General features: G+C 36.0%; 1 protein-coding gene across 1 annotated transcript in view; it reads left to right on the top strand.

Moving 5' to 3' along the window:
* Nucleotides 1–16,931, top strand: part of TTC27 (tetratricopeptide repeat domain 27) — a 113,859-nt gene extending 96,928 nt beyond the window's left edge. Inside the window, exons 16-20 of the mRNA XM_039719026.1 lie at nt 2,999–3,164; nt 9,239–9,436; nt 12,841–12,952; nt 13,536–13,636; nt 16,682–16,931. Of these exons, the coding sequence (XP_039574960.1) occupies nt 2,999–3,164; nt 9,239–9,436; nt 12,841–12,952; nt 13,536–13,636; nt 16,682–16,804 (700 nt within the window). The 3' untranslated portion in view covers nt 16,805–16,931. The remainder of the gene's footprint in view (nt 1–2,998; nt 3,165–9,238; nt 9,437–12,840; nt 12,953–13,535; nt 13,637–16,681) is intronic.
* The last annotated feature ends 498 nt before the right edge of the window (nt 16,932–17,429 follow it).

The raw sequence follows: 17,429 nt of genomic DNA, 5'->3' as shown, positions 1-17,429 counted from the left end.
TGTCAGATGCTCAGTGTACTGGCTTATGCTTGTTTCATAAAAGTATTTTTAATCAAAATTATTTTCTGTCTGTTAATCTGCTACAAGGCTGAAAAACTGCTGAGTGATTCATTTCAGTTTACTGGTTGAATTTTATTATTGTTAATCTACTCTTGTGATCTAACACACTAAATACATACAAAACTTGTAACCTATTTGATATGGTAGCAAAAGTAATAAATGGGGGCATGTTACTGAGCTTTTTTCCCCACAGGAATCATGTGAGATAGGACTCAGTGTACAGTAAATTTTAAGTGAGTATTATGTGTTGATAGTCGAGTGTGGCCTCTACTTGCTGTGCAGTAGCAACCTCTTTGATTATTTGTGTAGTCACCTATAGGTCAAAGCTGGGTGTGAGCTAGCTTAACTCTCTCTCAAAATAGAGAATATCTATAGCAGTACACTTAAATAATTTGTGTTGGGATACATAAATTCTTATTTTTCAAGCCTGCCAGAAAAAAAAAAAAAGTGGAGTGAGGATTTTAAAAGAAGGAAAACAAAATTAAGATTTTTAAGTTAATAGCTTTCTTTCACTCCTTCAAAAAAAATACGGCTTTACTCCAAATAGGCTTTTAATTCAGGCCCACTCATAGTTTGTGAATTTGTCCAAGGCTTGGCAGAGTCTCAGACAACAGGCAAATATAACATAAGTACATTTTTTTGAAAAGTGTATGCAAGAAACTTGCTAACACCCAAAGGACAGGGGTTTTGTTGTTTTTTTGGGGTTGTTTGCTTTTTAAGACTCCACAAGTTTTGTGTATTCTGAATTTCCTCCAGAAAAATTAATTGTGATGAAAACAGACTCCATGCTTTGGTTCTGTGTGCCAGGAGGTCTTTGAAATCTAGGTCTCACATTTCTCAGAATAAACTGGGACTGGCCCTCTGTCCTTTGTATGAAAGATTTCTGGTTTCCAGCACCAGATAATGCATTTGTACTGCCTACTGTTTCCTGTCTGGGTATGAATTTACTTAACTGGTTAAGGATACTCCATCATTATGTGATTGGTTAAATACACAGGGGATTTGTTTTGAGAATCTAGAGGATTTTATACATGCAAGAGTGATGATTTGTGGAATACTGTTTCCATCCCATCCCTTTGCTATCTTGACTACCTTTGACATTTCCATCTTACTGGCATCTGCCCTCCTGATAGCTTACTAATTTTCAGGAAAGGAGGGGAGATGATACAGACTAACCCTGCAGATGGTGAAGAGCAGTTGCAGAAACAATTCATGAGTCAGGCAGGGCACCTTCCAGCCTGTCAGAGCTGTGGCAGATCCCAGCATCCATTGTAGCAAAATCCACAGAAGGAACAGAGCTGTGTTTTTTTCTAATTTAATCTAGTAAAATTGGGGTCTGAAGTGAGATTGTTAACAGTGGAGAGAACGTAACTCTTTGAACATTTATTCATCAGCCTTACATGTATCAATATATGAGAAGAGAGAGAAAAAGGGGGTGAACAGGGGAAGATCCTGCATGTGGACTGTTCTGCTCTAACTATGCCAAATGACCTGTTCTCCTTATATAATTTTGCTCTATCAGTCCACTCACTTTGTGTCTATTTGATAACTCTTAATATCATGGCCTTAGATTGGCAGTTATTTATGTTTTTTCCTGACCAAGCTATTTCAAACTTCTAATGGCCTGATCAGCTAGATGTTACATTTTCTTGGCTGGGATGTTTACACTCTCTTGGACCCTCTTTTTGAAACTCAACCAACATTTTCTTTGGGCTGTCTTTCTTTAGAGAAAGCACTTTTAACAGCTTAGTCATGCAATACAGAGCAAGTGAGTTGCATATTTTGATAACAGGCCAGCTTTATATGTTATTTATTAAGAAGATATGTGTCGTTGTGCCTTACGAAAGAAGATTTTCTTACCAGCCTAGGAAAGCTTCATTTCAATCTTAATTGAGAGGAATCCATTCTTTTGTGGTTTTTTACATATTATGACTGTCCAACTAAGAGTGTGACTGTCCATCTAAGAGAGTGACTGTCCAACTTTAGTCTCTTAAAAGGAAATGTATCATTCCAATTCTCTAGCAGGGTTATTTTAAAGTTTCACATTTATTGCAACTTTTGGTAGTATGTTTAAGGCTTTAAACAGTAAACTCACAAAACTTAGCAACACATGCTTCAGATGACATTTTCTTATCAGAGGATGGCATTACTGCTCTACTAAGGAAATGGTCAAGAGTCGACTGCAGTGGATGCATATGAAAAACTAAAGATGCTTTTTAGCTTGATGATGATTTTATAGGAATTGTGCTGTCCACCTTTATTCCATAACACTTATCCTGTTAGTGTGAGATGGGTGAGATTGGAGAAGGACCCTGGTAGTGTTTGGGGCCATTCTGACACATTTGTACTGAGCAGCACAGCATCAGGGATCACAGGGTGTAAGTGAACCTTCCAGCTGACCTAAGGATAAAAATGGTTGAAAATGTTGGGCTTCTGTGCAATGGATATGCATGTTTGCCATGTGCAAATGTTTAAAATAAATGTGATTAAAAAATGTGTGATTAAATAAGTCAATACCATTCTGCATCTATCATGAACTCAGTGATTTTTCATTTTTTCATGTGTGTTACAACTGCAGCATGAGTAAGATTATTTTCTCATGGTTCCAGTTAAAAATTTGGAAAGGAATATGTTGACATAGATGGCAACATTATGATACATTTTTCGTAAAAAAAATAATTACAAGAGCTGAGAGAAGTTACCTACTTCAAGCTATAGAGTGTACTGTTCTGTATGAACTAATACAAAATAGTTTACAAGACAGATTAAGGAAGTATCAGTGTTGTAAATACAACAATACAAGCAATAGCTTTTGCGTGGCACTGTGTTCTAAATATGATTTTTAAAAATAAGCATTTTTTTAGTTGATGCTATGCCAACTGATTTTAGTGTAGAAATCTTCCGTAATAATTTCTATTATTCTTTTATTATTGATTAGGATCAAAGCATTTCGAACTCTCCAAGAAGCTCTCAAATGCAACTATGAGCACTGGCAGATATGGGAGAACTATCTTCTCACCAGTACAGACATTGGAGAGTTTTCAGAAGCAATTAAAGCTTATCACCGGCTCATGGACTTAAAAGAAAAGTACAAGGATACACAGGTGGGGAAATGTTCATATGTAGTCATCCCATATGTTCACTAATTTTTGTTCACAGACAGAGAGATTGCTGATAGCTGCTGATAGTGGTATCAGGAATGATAGTGCACATGCCAATGAAATTATGTAGGCAAGTGATTTAAGGTTTGGAGATTTGGACTCTAAGAATAAATATTTAAAATGAAACTGGACAAAAGTGGAAACCTTTGCATCCAGATTGCATCAGACTTTGTGAAAGCACATGTGTAAGCCTTGCAGTTTCAAGACCTATTTTTATATAAAATGCAGTGCACAATCTCATCTTTCCATTTTGTTCCTGCATATCTTGGGGTCAGAAAAAATATCAATTATTTAGTTGAGAGAAAGGGAAGCTTTTCCCATGTGTTGGAATATTCCACAAATGAGCTTTGAAAGTGAACTAAATGCATTACAGTCCTAATATTGATTCTTAATAACCAGAACAAAGAAAAATAAGAGATATTTTGCTCATTTTTTACTGTAGTTCAGTTCAGTTAAATTTTGTGTTTGTAAATATATGGTCTGGACAAAATCCAGAGAACCTTCTGTAACAGCTTCAGCTGGGATGCTGCCTTGCCTGAAACCAGGTCCAGATCCTAGCAGAGTTTTGCACACTCAGTGAAAATAGCAAGATGAATATGAAAGGCAAGCCAAAGAATCTCTCAAGGATAGTAATAAAACACCTTCAAGAGCCTTTGCAAAATTAGCAGATCTGGTTGAAGAGCTTATGAGCTCTTAGTGAGATTGTGTAGTACCAGGGTAAGAGGAACCAGCTGCTGCTGCTCATGGATCCCAGAAGTATGTTGTGTTTCTTGTCCCACAAAAAAGTAGCTTTCCTGGGAATTTGTGTCCAGTGATGAGGAGAGAGAGAGCAGATAGAATCAGTTAAAATTGTGGAAACATCTCATTTGGTCATGGGGGATAGGGATGTTAAATACTTTTTTCACATTATTTTTTAATAACAAACTGTACCTGAGTGCAATGCTTATTACTAGTAAAGCCAGTCATGCACAGGATAACATTCTGTATTAATAAAATAATTCATGTTTGGTGTAGCTAAACATTAAACATTAACACCAAAGAGTGTCAATGGAAAACTGTTATATGTGATAAAGTTTAGTGTGTTTGGCAGCTAGAGTACTGTACTGGTGGGACCTGTCATGGAGCATCTTGTAGACGGTTGGCTTTTTTCAACTAATATTTTTCTCAATTATGCTACTTAAATTAGCATTTTTAGGGGTGGTCTACTGTATTATTTAAAACAGACTGACAGCTGACTAGGAGTAGAGGTTTCTACATATATTTGCCCATTTGAGATATTTTGAGATGATACAGATGCCTATTACTGTTATTTGTCAAATTTTATGCAATACATTTTATTGAAGGATTTGAGGATATTGCTTGTATTAAATTTCTATTTTTGTTGCCCAACTATTTTCATCTTGTTCTTATACAACTTTTAAAACTTTTACAGAAGTTTTTGATATCTTTCCTAAATTCTTTTTGCATCTTAACTTCGGCTTCTGATATGTGAAGTGTTTTATGGGTTTCATTGTAATTTCTAATAGAGTTGCATCAATTAGGAGGATTTTACTAGTTGCCAAGAAAAACCTCAGGGCCTGATTAGAGAATTTCAGGCTTGAAACTATTATCTTGTAAAGAAGATGACAGTATTTCATAGCAAAACAAAAAAGCAGATAAAAATAAAAGCTTCTGTGAAATTGTTTACAAAGTTCACCATTAATTGGTGAGCCTCTCCTTTTTTCCAACTGGGCTGTTTGGAATAGGGATGATCTATAACCGTCTTGTGCAATTGTATTTTGACAATGTGAAATCATGAGTAAATGAAAACATACACCATTGTTTCCATTCAACATAGTATGATCTTCTCTCAGATTATATTTAGTATTTGTAGTCATCATAGATTTTAGTCAGTAGACTACTAAGCTACATGACATAATGGTGAGAAATAAGGTAAGAATTTTAAAAAAAAGCGCAGGACTGGAAGAAACAAGTAGAGTCATGGATTCCAGTTCTTTGTGAAAACCAACTGCTTTTAGCAAAATCATTGCTGCGGAATACCCTTTGTGAGACTGAATGTATCGATTACAAGTGTGCAATTGAATATACAATTTGAAATGCCCTTGATTTCTGTAGCTACATCACACTTGTTAATTTATTTCAGAATAGCATGAAGTCATATTTTTATATCACTGATTTCTTCTAATAATAGTAAAGCATTCAGATTCCTGTTGGTGATTTCTGTTAGGCCACTGTTGTCCTTTGTGCCAGTCTTCTGAGTACAGCACACAGGTTTGGGAAATTTTTCTTCTGTGCTGTTCTGGTTATTTAACAATGCCATCCCTGTGGCAAAGGTTCTGAGAGCATGATATCATGAAGCTTGAAGGTATGTATGCACAGGTTCTACAGACAGAATTGGACAAGGAATAGGTAAAGAGCTCTTTATAAATGAGCAACAATGCAGCAAAACATTACATCAAAGGACAGTTTTAAAAGTCTCCGTTTGCTAGCATTGCATATAAATGTTGAAAGCACACTTTCTTACTTTCTCTCCTTACTGGTTCTTTAATTTTTTCACATTTCCATGTATCTTTTAATGTTCACAAAGCTGAGAAATATATCTGGAAAACCTTCACTATATGTGTTATGTAATAAAATAGAAAGTCTAACTGAATTATCCGTAGTTTCCGCTAGTAAATCAGTCACTAAAAAGTACCCAAGGAGAAAACCTTACCTATTATAATCATCAGTTTGGTCTCTGAATTATTGATATGAGCGATTAAATGTACCTGGAACGTTTCTGCAGTTCTTGATTATACTAATTGCCATCACATGTGTGCTTATGGAGGCCGTCAACCTTTTTTACTCGGAGTGTTGCAGTCTTGTGAATGACAAAATTATTTTGTGGTTGGAAAAACTGTTTCAGTACAGTATTTCAGAAACCATATCTTCATTTGGTGCTGTCAAAGATTATGAATAGAGAAGTATGGACAAAGAATTCCACTTTGCAATTCTGTGCTATTGAGATTCTAGCAAAGTTTTTCTTGTACCCTTTCCATGAAGTAACATCCTCATTTCAGCAGTTCATGTTGCCAAACCATTTCTAACTAAAGGTCACAAGAGCATGTTCCAAGGGAATTTTGAAGTAAGGGTAGGAATTACTAGTTCCTGGAGCTCTACTTCATTTAAGTAGCTCACTAATGATAATTGTCTTTATTATAAAATCCTTAGTTTGGAAGGGGAATGGGGAGAGCTCACAGAAAATTTGTCATTTTGGATCTGTTATCTGAGGGTTCACATCTTTCTTGAGCACTGTCAAGTGTGATTAGTACTAGTGAAGCATCTGAAAATGGTTTGACCAAGAGAATTAGGAGTTGTTTGGAGAGCAGTTTTGAAATTAGAGTAGCTGATGAAAATCGCTGCATTTATAAATTACTTGGTTTATTTCTAAGGTTTTGTCTCACAGTGTCTTTTGTTCAGTTTGTAGTAAACACATTGTTCACAAAAGTGAAGGAGAAGGCAGAATGCAGATGGTGTGATGTCATACTAAACATGAACTCTCTGGCCATATGGAGCCCAGTTCATTAAAAGAGGCATGAAGAAAACCAACCAAAAAAATCCCCTACAGCTTGTTTGGGATCTTGGGCCAACAGAGCATTGCTGTAGTAGTTTAGAATGTATGACAGTTTAAAATCTCTCAAATTTTAAGGTTTATGGCAATCTAAAATGCAAAGCTCTGCTACACTGCTAATACTTTTGGATGATTAGTGCAATTCACTTGCAGTTTGAAATAACTTTATTTAACAAGTGTGGACAACCAAGCATTAATGATTCATTACTGTTTAATGGACCCTTTAATCTGGGTCTTGACACTAGTTTCATTTTAACTGCTGTAGTGCCAAAGCTTACATGATGGATTACAAAAAGAGGAAATGGATTATTGTGATAGAAGTGTAAGCAAAGTCAAGACTCTATTGCTTGAGCAATAGAGAAAATAGTTAATGTGAATATAATATATAATGATATTTAAAAAAAAGCTTTAAAGCTTGTGATGATTATATATGATATTCACATGAACTAAAATTTGGACTTTGATTAACTTTTGTTAAACTGAGAAATTGGTTAGGAAGTCATACATCTGTGTGTGAATCCTCAGGACCAGTTCTAGTTCCTTGTCAAAAGAGAACATAGTTTAGTGTTTTTCTTGCACCTATGTTTTTTTATTACAGTGCTTTAGTAATGGAAATATCAACACTTGCTGGTGTTTTTCTAGCAACTAACATAGACAACCTGGTTAATGATGGGATTTGGTGCTTTGTATTCCAAATTATGAATATAAATAAATTTCAGAACTTTTGGTCTATTAATAGTTGATCATATTTTCTCTTACCTTAAGTGACTTTTAAGAGATCTTGAAGGAACTGCTAGTTTGTCATATCATAAGGAATATGAGCAACTGCTGGGGTTTTGGGGGGACAAGAGGGGAGCTGTATAATTAATGTTCAGATGACACTGTGATACCATTAGTTCTGAAAAGATATCAGGTAAATGTATATTTGTTTTCACTCCTTGTATTACTTTGATTTATTTAATATAATTATCAGCCATTTTGATTGATTTGGTTTGCTCTGCCAAGAATTTTCATTATTTTTTGGGTTACATTGTAATTCAGTAATTCTATGGAAGAAAAGTTATTTTAGGAAAGTGACATATCACAAGTGCTAAACTGGGTGTGTTTTTTGTTCTGATTCTGCCAAGAATTTTCTGTATCTGGTAAAACTCAATTTGTTGGGATGCATTGTAATTGAGTCATTCTACAGAAGAAAAATTATTTAGGAAAGTGACATATCACAAGTGCTAAACTGGGTGTGTTTTTTATTCTGAGTGTGATATACTTTGATACTGTCACAATTTTTGCATTACTTTCTGCTAGTGAACTGCATCTTGATTTGTGAGGTTTTTTTGTAGGGTTTGCAGCTATTTCACAGGTCATCTTTGAAGTTAGTTTTATTACTATCTTGGTATTAATACTGTGTGTGAGATTTCACTGTCTTAGTTTCACATGAACAAAAATGTTGAAGTGTTAAAGTTGCCAAATGACAGGCTCACAAGTGAGGAAGTGCCAGCATGACAGTGTTTGTGCAGCTCTTACTGGCCTATCTTGAATGCAAGCGTGATGAAACTTCCATTATGTTTTCGTCTTATTTCTTCCCCAGTCTCTGTATCTCCTCCACTGCACAGGACAGGTATTACTCACTTGATAAGCCACAGCTTTTCTGGGGTTTATTTTCTTCTAATTCATTGTATGATCTACTGCCTTGATTTAAGTTTGCTGTTTCTTATTTTGCTGAGGAGAAACTGAGGCAAAATGACACTGTTTTCTAGTTTTCTGTGTCCAGTTTGGGACACAGATATTGGCATGATGTTGCAGTTTTTTACATGCAAAACCAAGCTCCCACCAGCAGCTGCACGTGCTCAGCATTTCTGCAGGTCACATCCCACATTCTCAAGCCAGTGATTCAAAAAGTATGGCCACTAACGAGTATTTGTAGAAAAGTTTGATGGAACTGATTTGACTAGTACTTCTCCAAGAGTGCATTTAAAACTGAGATTCTCAAGGTGATATTCCATCACCTTCCAGTTTCCATCTTACCCACCCTACATCTTTCACTTTCTGTAGGTTGTTAAATAGAGGTCCTGCAAAAAACAGTGTCTTTCATTACCTGAATTAATTTGGCTCAGCCTGTTTACTGATCTTTTTATAACTGTATTAGAAGGTGAAAATATCTATAAGATATTTTCTGCCTCAGCTTCCTTTACCCAAATTTCTGTCTCATATTTTTGGCCTCTTCACCTGCACCAACATGGAATCATATAGATGAGGTTTAAGTCAGTTGAATTCCATTGTGTATTTCTTAGTAAATTCTGTACTTGCCATTTGGCATAATCATTAATAGAGACCATATATTACAGATAACATTATATATACTGATGTTGATTTGTGTTAAATAACAAGTCTCTCCTGCTGCTTTTTTAAGGTGTTGGCTATTCTGGTCAGAGCGGTAGTGGATGGCCTGGCAGATCGTGCTGGAGAGGTATCAAGTGGAATGAAGGGGAAACTGCAAGAGCTCTTGGGCAGAGTCACTTCACGAGTGACAAATGATGGGGCAATCTGGAGACTTTATGCCCAGCTTTATGGAAATGGAGAGAATGATAGTAATGAAGATATTGAAAAGGTAAGAACTGCAGTGCTCTAATAGAACATGCTTTTGTTCCAGACCTGTTTTGCTTTAGTGTTTTTATAAGTACATTGTCTTTTCTTCATGTTCCTACTACACACATTTTTGTTACACACAAAAACGTGTATAGTAGGAGCATGATGTTTTACACCAGTTTTCTTGGACTTGAGAAGAAAAATGTCTTTTTTCACCAGTGTTTCATTTCAAAACATCCTATCACAGCATATGTGTATTGTCCTAAATTTGTATTCTGAAACTTTTCTTGGCAACAGTCTAACGTCTATAATCAAATGGTGGTGTGGGTTTTGGCTTTTTTTTAATTGAAATATTTGATTCAGGAGATAGGATATTGCAGCTTCTGGAAAAAAAAATGCATCTTAAAGGCATGATCCAGTAGCAGCATAAGCCATCTGTGTTCTTTATAATCACTAAGGGAAAATGCACTTAAAATAACCTACACCACAGTTAGAGTACCCAAAGTAGAATATTTTTTGTCCTTATTTAGCTTAAAATGGAATTAAATAATGATATTTAATCCTTAGTCTGTTGAACCATTGGTTTCTCTTTACCCATCACTATTTTTGCTGTGTTAACTTCCATTTCTTGTCCTTATCACTTCCCAAGGAATTAAGTTGATTGCATTTCCAGAATAACCACTCTGCGCTGCTAGAAGTGTTTACTTTGTTGTATGCTGGAGTGTGCTTGCATTTGATATTAAATTTCAAAAAGTTCAAATAGCGTTGCACAGTTCAAAAATAATTAAGGGTCATCAGGTCTTCTCTGAAGTTGAAAATACACAAGGTTAGCATTCAGTATACGTTCACCAATGGGGTATGCCTTTGGCCTGGGCAAAAAATGCCTCTCTGGAGGATTGCTTAATATCAAGCAAGGAAGATGGTTAAGCCTACAAATTGTATTCCTGTGGGCTTAAATTTACAATCATTTGTGCCTTGCTCATTGTCTCTTTGTGCTCTGCCCTGTGAAGAGCCTTGTTTAGTCATTGTTGGTGTCTGTTATGCCTCAAATTCCTCCCTTTTGTCTTCCCTATTTTTTTTACAGCTGAACAGTAAAAGAGATTTGGCCTATTTAGAATGCAGAAATACAGACACTGCAATATCCTGTAATATATCCTCAAATTCTTACTCAGACATGCAAAGCAGCAGAGGCCCTGTCTATACTATGAATGTAATCATTTCAGAATCTGGTTACATCACAGTATTTTTAACTAACCCAGTTAAAAACATGGTTTCAATTTGTAGAGTAGACAGTACTTTAACTGTGTTTCCTAATCAGGCTGGTTGTGGAACACACAGTCTAGCTTGCCTGCGAGGTGGAATGATGTGTATAAATACTTAAGGTATGCTTACACATGTATCCAGATATCCTGGTATGACAGTACCACAGATCCAGATCATAAAAGAGCAAAACTGCCTAAAGCCACAGCATATATTAATTTACAGTGTAAAAATTAATTTGCAATACACCAAATAATTTCTGATTTCTGATGTCATATTATGAAGTAAAAATTATAAAACCAGTATTTATTAGCTTTACTGCCATCATGGGTCAGTCAGATATTCAGTGAATATAACTGTATCTGTAGAAAAATTCTAGGTGTATAGTCTAAGATATATAGTCAGCCACATTTATTAGGCAAAAGGTCAATGAATTCTAAAAGGGCATTATTTACTATACTGTAGTATCAAAGGACAAAGAGATGGGAACAAACCTTTAAATGTGTCATGCGCCTCCTTACAAATGTAGGCTTTGACCTTTACTCCATACCTTTCCATTCTGCACCTTATTTAGTGCAGGTTTAATTATATTTAACCAATTTTGTTCCTAACATTGAATTTGAAAGAAAAATCTTGTATGTGTGGCTATTGTAAAAGAGTGTCTTGGTTGCTGGGGGTTTTTACTTTTCTGTTCTGCTGATACATCTGATGCCACATGAATCACTACGGTCCACAGTTATAATTCACAGCAGTGCTTTGTAAATTGAATCAAAGTCAGACAAGGTTTGCAAGTTAGGAGTGTAAAATTACTGAAGTGTTGGGTTTGTGGTTCTGTTTTGGAGTTTTTTTCTTTAGCTTAGCATATGTTTATTTGCACACTTCAATATATCTGAACTGCCACCTCATTCAGTACTTCTTTCTTCCCTACACTGGATGCAGTCCAGTCCACACCTTTCCCACTCAGGAATCTTTCCAGCCTTCAAGTTTCCTGCTGATCCATCCCAGGCTATGAATCCCTTCTGTTCCTTGAACTTTCCCCAGCTCATAACTGTTGCCTTTCAGGATAAATCCAGGTTCCAGAAGTGCAAATAAACAGCCCACAAGACTTTGAATTCCTTCCCTTCCTTGACATCTGTCAGCAAACCCCCCCTAATTTGCTGCTCTGACTCAGACATATGAAGACTGAAATGAGACTGCTGTAAAAACTGTTGCTCCTTCTCTTGTAAATTCTTGCCTCTGTTTGCCAGAACTACTACCAGTTGTAACCCAGGTTATTATGAAGAAAAAAAGTAATTCACTCTGGTTTGACTTAATATGCCTTTATTGCTATTTACAACAGCATGAGCAGTTCAGTCACCTGTGTCATTGTGATTGGAACTCTGCTGGGAGAGAGAAGGTGGAGACTTCTGGGGTGACAACCCTTACAACCAGAAGTCTTTACTGTGCTGATGTATATGTACCACACTGAAACTTTTTTTATTGTTTTATATTATACTTAAGCTCTTTAAAAAGGTAACGGGAGAGTTGTCATTGAACTAAGCCATGTAACTTCTGGCATGTATTTGCTTCATGTTTTTTATGCTATAAAAAGAAAGTAAAATTCAAAAGCAAAAATCAATTTCTTCTGCTAATTTTTTTTTCACCTTAATGGGGCCCTCCTTCCATGTTTACTTTTTTTTTCCTGCTCACACTGAGAACCAGAGCAGTATGGCAACTAATAGCTACATCTATAAAATCCATATTTCCCAAGATTACACATACAGAAAGAAAGCTTTGAAGTATTCACTTATAATATTTTAGATATGAATTTGCTGTTTGAAGTGTGAATACAAGTATTTTTCTGTTTTTCATGTGCATTTAATTATGATGACTTGGCAAACATGGGTCACATCCATCAGTCTAGACAGAATTTTAAAAGATAAAAATTAGACACATGTTACTTTATATGCTTCTCATACTTGAGCTGCAATATTGGTGAAGAACATCTGTGTTGCAGCTGGTGCTTATTGCTGCAGAGGAGGACACTACTCCAACTCACAGGAAATCAAGTATAGTAAAGATAGATTAATTTTCTGGATTCACCACTAATTTTGTAGATACTTAAAACTAATTTAGTTTCCTAGTTGATTTTCTGACATACTAATAATTTTTTTTTCCTCCTTGCAGTCACTGCAGTTTCTCACTAAGGCACATAAATGTGAAATTCAATCAAGTGATTGGGAGAAAGATGTTTCTTCTTTTAAGGAAGTGGTGAAAGGAGCCATAGAGATTGCACATGGTATGTTCTCCCTTTTATTTTTCATAAGAGTGTAACAAATATTTACTAAGCTTAGTGGCAAAATAATACTCTACCTATTGTATTTATTCCTACTACTAGGAGTCCTGTAACAGAGAGTATCATCCTGATACTGCATACAAAAATATATTTGTAATGAGGCAGAAATTGTGTAGGGTGAGTCAGTAAACATATGACTGGTAAATATGGAATCAGTTAATTTCATGATCTAGCAACTTCATGAAGCAAGTGAAAATGCATCTGCAGTTCATCTCAGTCCTCAGATCATCACATAAATTGTTTGATTGAGTGTACTAGTCAGGAAATGAATGAAACTTACTAGGATTATTCCCTGTTCTGTGATACTTATGTTTAAAAAGGATACAGATAACCTGTTGTGTTTAGAGTTATCTTCTCAAAATTACTTGGCTTTTTTTTTTTACCTTTTGGTTTTTTGGAGGGGATATGACATTACAAATCATCTGTGGAGGGTATCAAGATCTTTAATTAAATGTTTTTGTTTAAAAATTATTGTTAGAGTGGTAATGCTTTTTTGTTTTGGGGTCTTTCTGTGTTTGGATTCTAGTGGCTATAAAATGCAGCAAGAACAAATCTAATAATCAGGAAGCTTTGCAGATACTTTCTTCAGCTCGGCTCAATTTACGTGGCTTGTCATCCAAGGCAAAGGTAGGAGTGTTTGAAAGGTAGGAATTTTTGTTTGACAGCTAGGAATCTTTGTTCTCTTGCCAGAATTTCTCTGTTTTGAATCAATTATAGATCAAATAATACCTGCCTGTCACAGTGCACCGTCAGGTAATGTTCATCTCCATGCTGTTGAGGATTCCAGTTTTAAGTAAACTTTTATTTCCCTTCTTCCTGCTAGGTTTTGATTGCAATGCTAGTCTAAGAGACAGCATTGACATTATAGAGTAAGATAGAACTTAAATGTTGGGCAAACAGATTAGAATGTTTGAAAGTAATCAGTCATTTCAAAGACCTGTTTTTAATGTGAGTAGTTGTGGGATAAACTGGGCATTCTCAGAAAAAATGGATCTAAACCTGCAGAAAAGACCCAGATGTGTCAAGATTGCTTTGCATCACTTGGAGTGTTTTAATAACTCTTTTTAAAAGAGTTATTTATTATAAGACAGAACTAATTTTTAATCTGGTTTTTGTGGATACCAATTCAGATACCAATTACTTGAAAAAATCATCGTATTTGAATCATACTTTTTCTGTTAAAATACACATCTTGTCTTAAAGAGGGATTCTTCCTGCCTGTGGAATTAGCAACTCTGAATCTCAGAGGTGAAGTTTTATGATGTGTGCTTGTGTTACAAAGTGTTGATTTGTCATCAGTGGGCTAAACCTGGCTCATTTTCTCTTAAGTCCTTTAATTTTAAGGACAAAAGCCTTGGAAAGTTGCATAAGCAAGCACAAGCTGTAACTCAGCTTTTAGATACAGGCATAGGTAAGACTTTCAAATGTGTTGAAAAAAGAGACAGCATCTTTTGTTGTTACTTTAAAAAAGGTGCATAGACAGAGTATTACTGTAGAGAAAGCACTAAATGACATAAATGATATGAATACAAGTACAGGTAGTTCATATTATGAAAGATCATGAATTGTCTGAAAGATTAAGAGTGTATGAGTCTAGTAAATTCTATTTTAAGTTCCAAAGGCACTAATTAAATGAACACCTATATTATTGGCAGCTAATGGTTCTATGGTACTTCTGAGAAAACTGTCATATTAGAAATGAAATATTTTATGTGAACTCAGTGGTTTTGCATCCCTTCCAAGATGTCATCTTACTTTGAATTTCAAGTTATATTCAATGTTCAAAGTATGTTGTAGTTTAAAAACTCAGTCATCTTCTCTCAGATCCTATGCACAAACAGTTTAGCACTGTTTATGCCTGTCCAAGCTTGACTGCATCTCATTTTGCTGCCCTGTGAGTCAATATTAGTGTGGGGTTTTTTTTTTCCGTTTTTTATTTCAGCTGAAAAAAGCACTTAAAAAATGTATTAAGAGCAGACTCACTCGTTAATATTTCAGGAGGAATAAAAGAACAGTGAAAATAACAGATAAAAGATAAAATTCAAAAATGTTGTAGTCAGGACATGCAATTGGAACAAATCTACTCAGTAGAACAGGTGAAACAATGTCACTGCTTCCAGGATCTTTTGGTGTTTGAGCTCCTGTGTTGTGCCAGACTCACGAAGCACCCACAATCTGCCAAAGGCTGCAGATCAGAAATGTGCTGCTACTGGGCTCTTTTCTGGGTAGTCACATGCTGTGGCAAATAGCACAGTGGGCACTCTTCTGGTCCTTGTCCCAGTGCATCTTTTGGATCTGACATCATGTGTAAATGCATGAAATGTGAGCACTGTTTTGGGGAGACATGGGGCACAAAGCCCAAAGAATGATGGTGCTTGAAACTTCCCTGGGCTGTCTCTAGCTGAATAGATTTCTCTAACTGTGCAGAAAAAAAATTAAAAAGAGGAAATAATTATATCATCCTGATTGATTTACCAGTCTTACCATAAGGAACCAAATTTTTCTGTCACACTGCCAGTGTGAGGTTTTGGGGCTGAAAGTCAAAGGTTCTGTAGTTGTAGCACGAATATGTTCCTATTTTTGTATAAGATCTTCCTGATTTCAGTGACAACATTATTTTGAGGTACAGTGAATACCTTAGTTCAAGCCTTTTAAGTAGATTTTTGTTTATATGCATATCATATTATCCCATTATGTTTTGATGATATACTGATATACAGATGTACTCCAGAGCAACTTTTGTTTTCTCAGTTTGTTTTTGTCTCTAAATGTAGGCTTTGTGATTGTGTCAGATGAAGTGTGAATCACTCTCCCTTTACATAATGAAGGAAAAACATATGTTAGAGTGTCCCCCTTTCCCCATATTTCTGTGTAGTGATACCTCACACAGGCTCAATATTAAATAGATGAAGATTATGATTGCTCACGAGTTATGTGCTTTTTTTTTTTTGTTTCTATTAATGTCTTAAGGTCTTTAAGAACAATTTTTATTACTCTGCAGTGTTTTGTTATTTCTGGCATAACTAGTTACACACAGGTGAATGCCTCCACCCAAGCATGTCTTGACATCAAATGTGAAAAAATATTTATTTGAGATTTTGGAGAAAATGAAGCAACAGAACATGACACTGGGAAAATGGTCATTAAAACTCACAACCAGTTTTTCAGCAGGTGGGCTTATAAACTGCAGTAACAGAATGTGAGATGCTCTTCTAATTTGAGTTTCATGAAAAAGTCTTTTACTTTCAATGGATTCAGGAGTCAGCGTAGGCTGTCAGGTCAGAGCAGAAACCTCATGTCCACAGGAGGATTTGACCCTTTTGGCACAATATCAGGTGTGTGGCACAGATTTCAGGTCTATATGCAGGATATGTGTCTATATGTGTGTGTAGGATTTGACCCTTTTGGCACAATGTCAGGTGTGTGGCATGTGGCACAGATTTCAGGTCTATATGCAGGATATGTGTCTATATGTGTGTGTGTAACTTCTGTTGCTTAACCACAAAATGTCCTTTCTTTGAGAGAAATACCACCACAGTTTACAAAATTATGAAAAGCAGTAGAGATTATGAGGTTCCTGTATTTTGTCTCTTCCCTGAAAGAGAAACTGTATATATCTTTTAAAGGTATTTATTTATAAAGTACTTACAAATATTTCTTTTTGTTGTGCAGCAACTTTTCACAGATGTAACAAGTAATGAGGTTCACAGTGAGATAGCTGATGAGGTGACAGCTATGGACAACATGATTGCTGAACTTCAGGAGCTGAGCAACCAGCTGAGAGACCAGTGCTGACATATGGACCAAATTTTGGGACGGGATGATGATAATGACATGTTTCTTTCACCACCACTTTTGCTGATGAAATGGTAACAACTCTCAGGCAACAACACCCTCAATAAACACATTTCTGTACAGTGCTGTTCTTGTGGTCAGCTTTTTTCAAAGTTCCGGCTGCCTTTTAAGATTCTTTCTTACCTGGTCTCACTGTCTTACAAAGCTGCATGTTTTGGTACTTCAGTCCCAGATTTCCTAGAAGAGATCTGCTGATGTTTGTAAGGTGATTATGGAGGATTAGTTCTGCCTGCTTCATCCACCTTGGTGCTGGGATGCTGGAGGATGCCCAGGCGGGGAGCAGGGGGGAGAAGGGTCTGGAGGAGATGAAGAAGGAAGCAGCAGAGGTGGGAGCTGAGCCCAGCCAATTTCCCATTTTAATTCAGTGTTAATTGCTTACAGGGTGGGAGGTGGGGTCCTGAGAGCAAGAATTTAATCTTTTTTATTCTTCAGGTAATACAGTTAAAGTAGAAGGCTGTTTGTTGCATTAGGATTTGCAAACAGTTATTACTTAAAGCAGTTTGTTCAGTACACATAACTTGTATCCTGTGGGCAGTATACTGGTACTTCATTTGGGTCTTTTATA

The sequence above is a fragment of the Passer montanus genome, unplaced genomic scaffold (genome assembly GCF_014805655.1).
Source record: "Passer montanus isolate IOZ18808 unplaced genomic scaffold, ASM1480565v1 scaffold40, whole genome shotgun sequence".
Lineage (NCBI taxonomy): Eukaryota > Metazoa > Chordata > Aves > Passeriformes > Passeridae > Passer > Passer montanus.
This window is presented reverse-complemented; position numbering and strand designations above follow the sequence as displayed.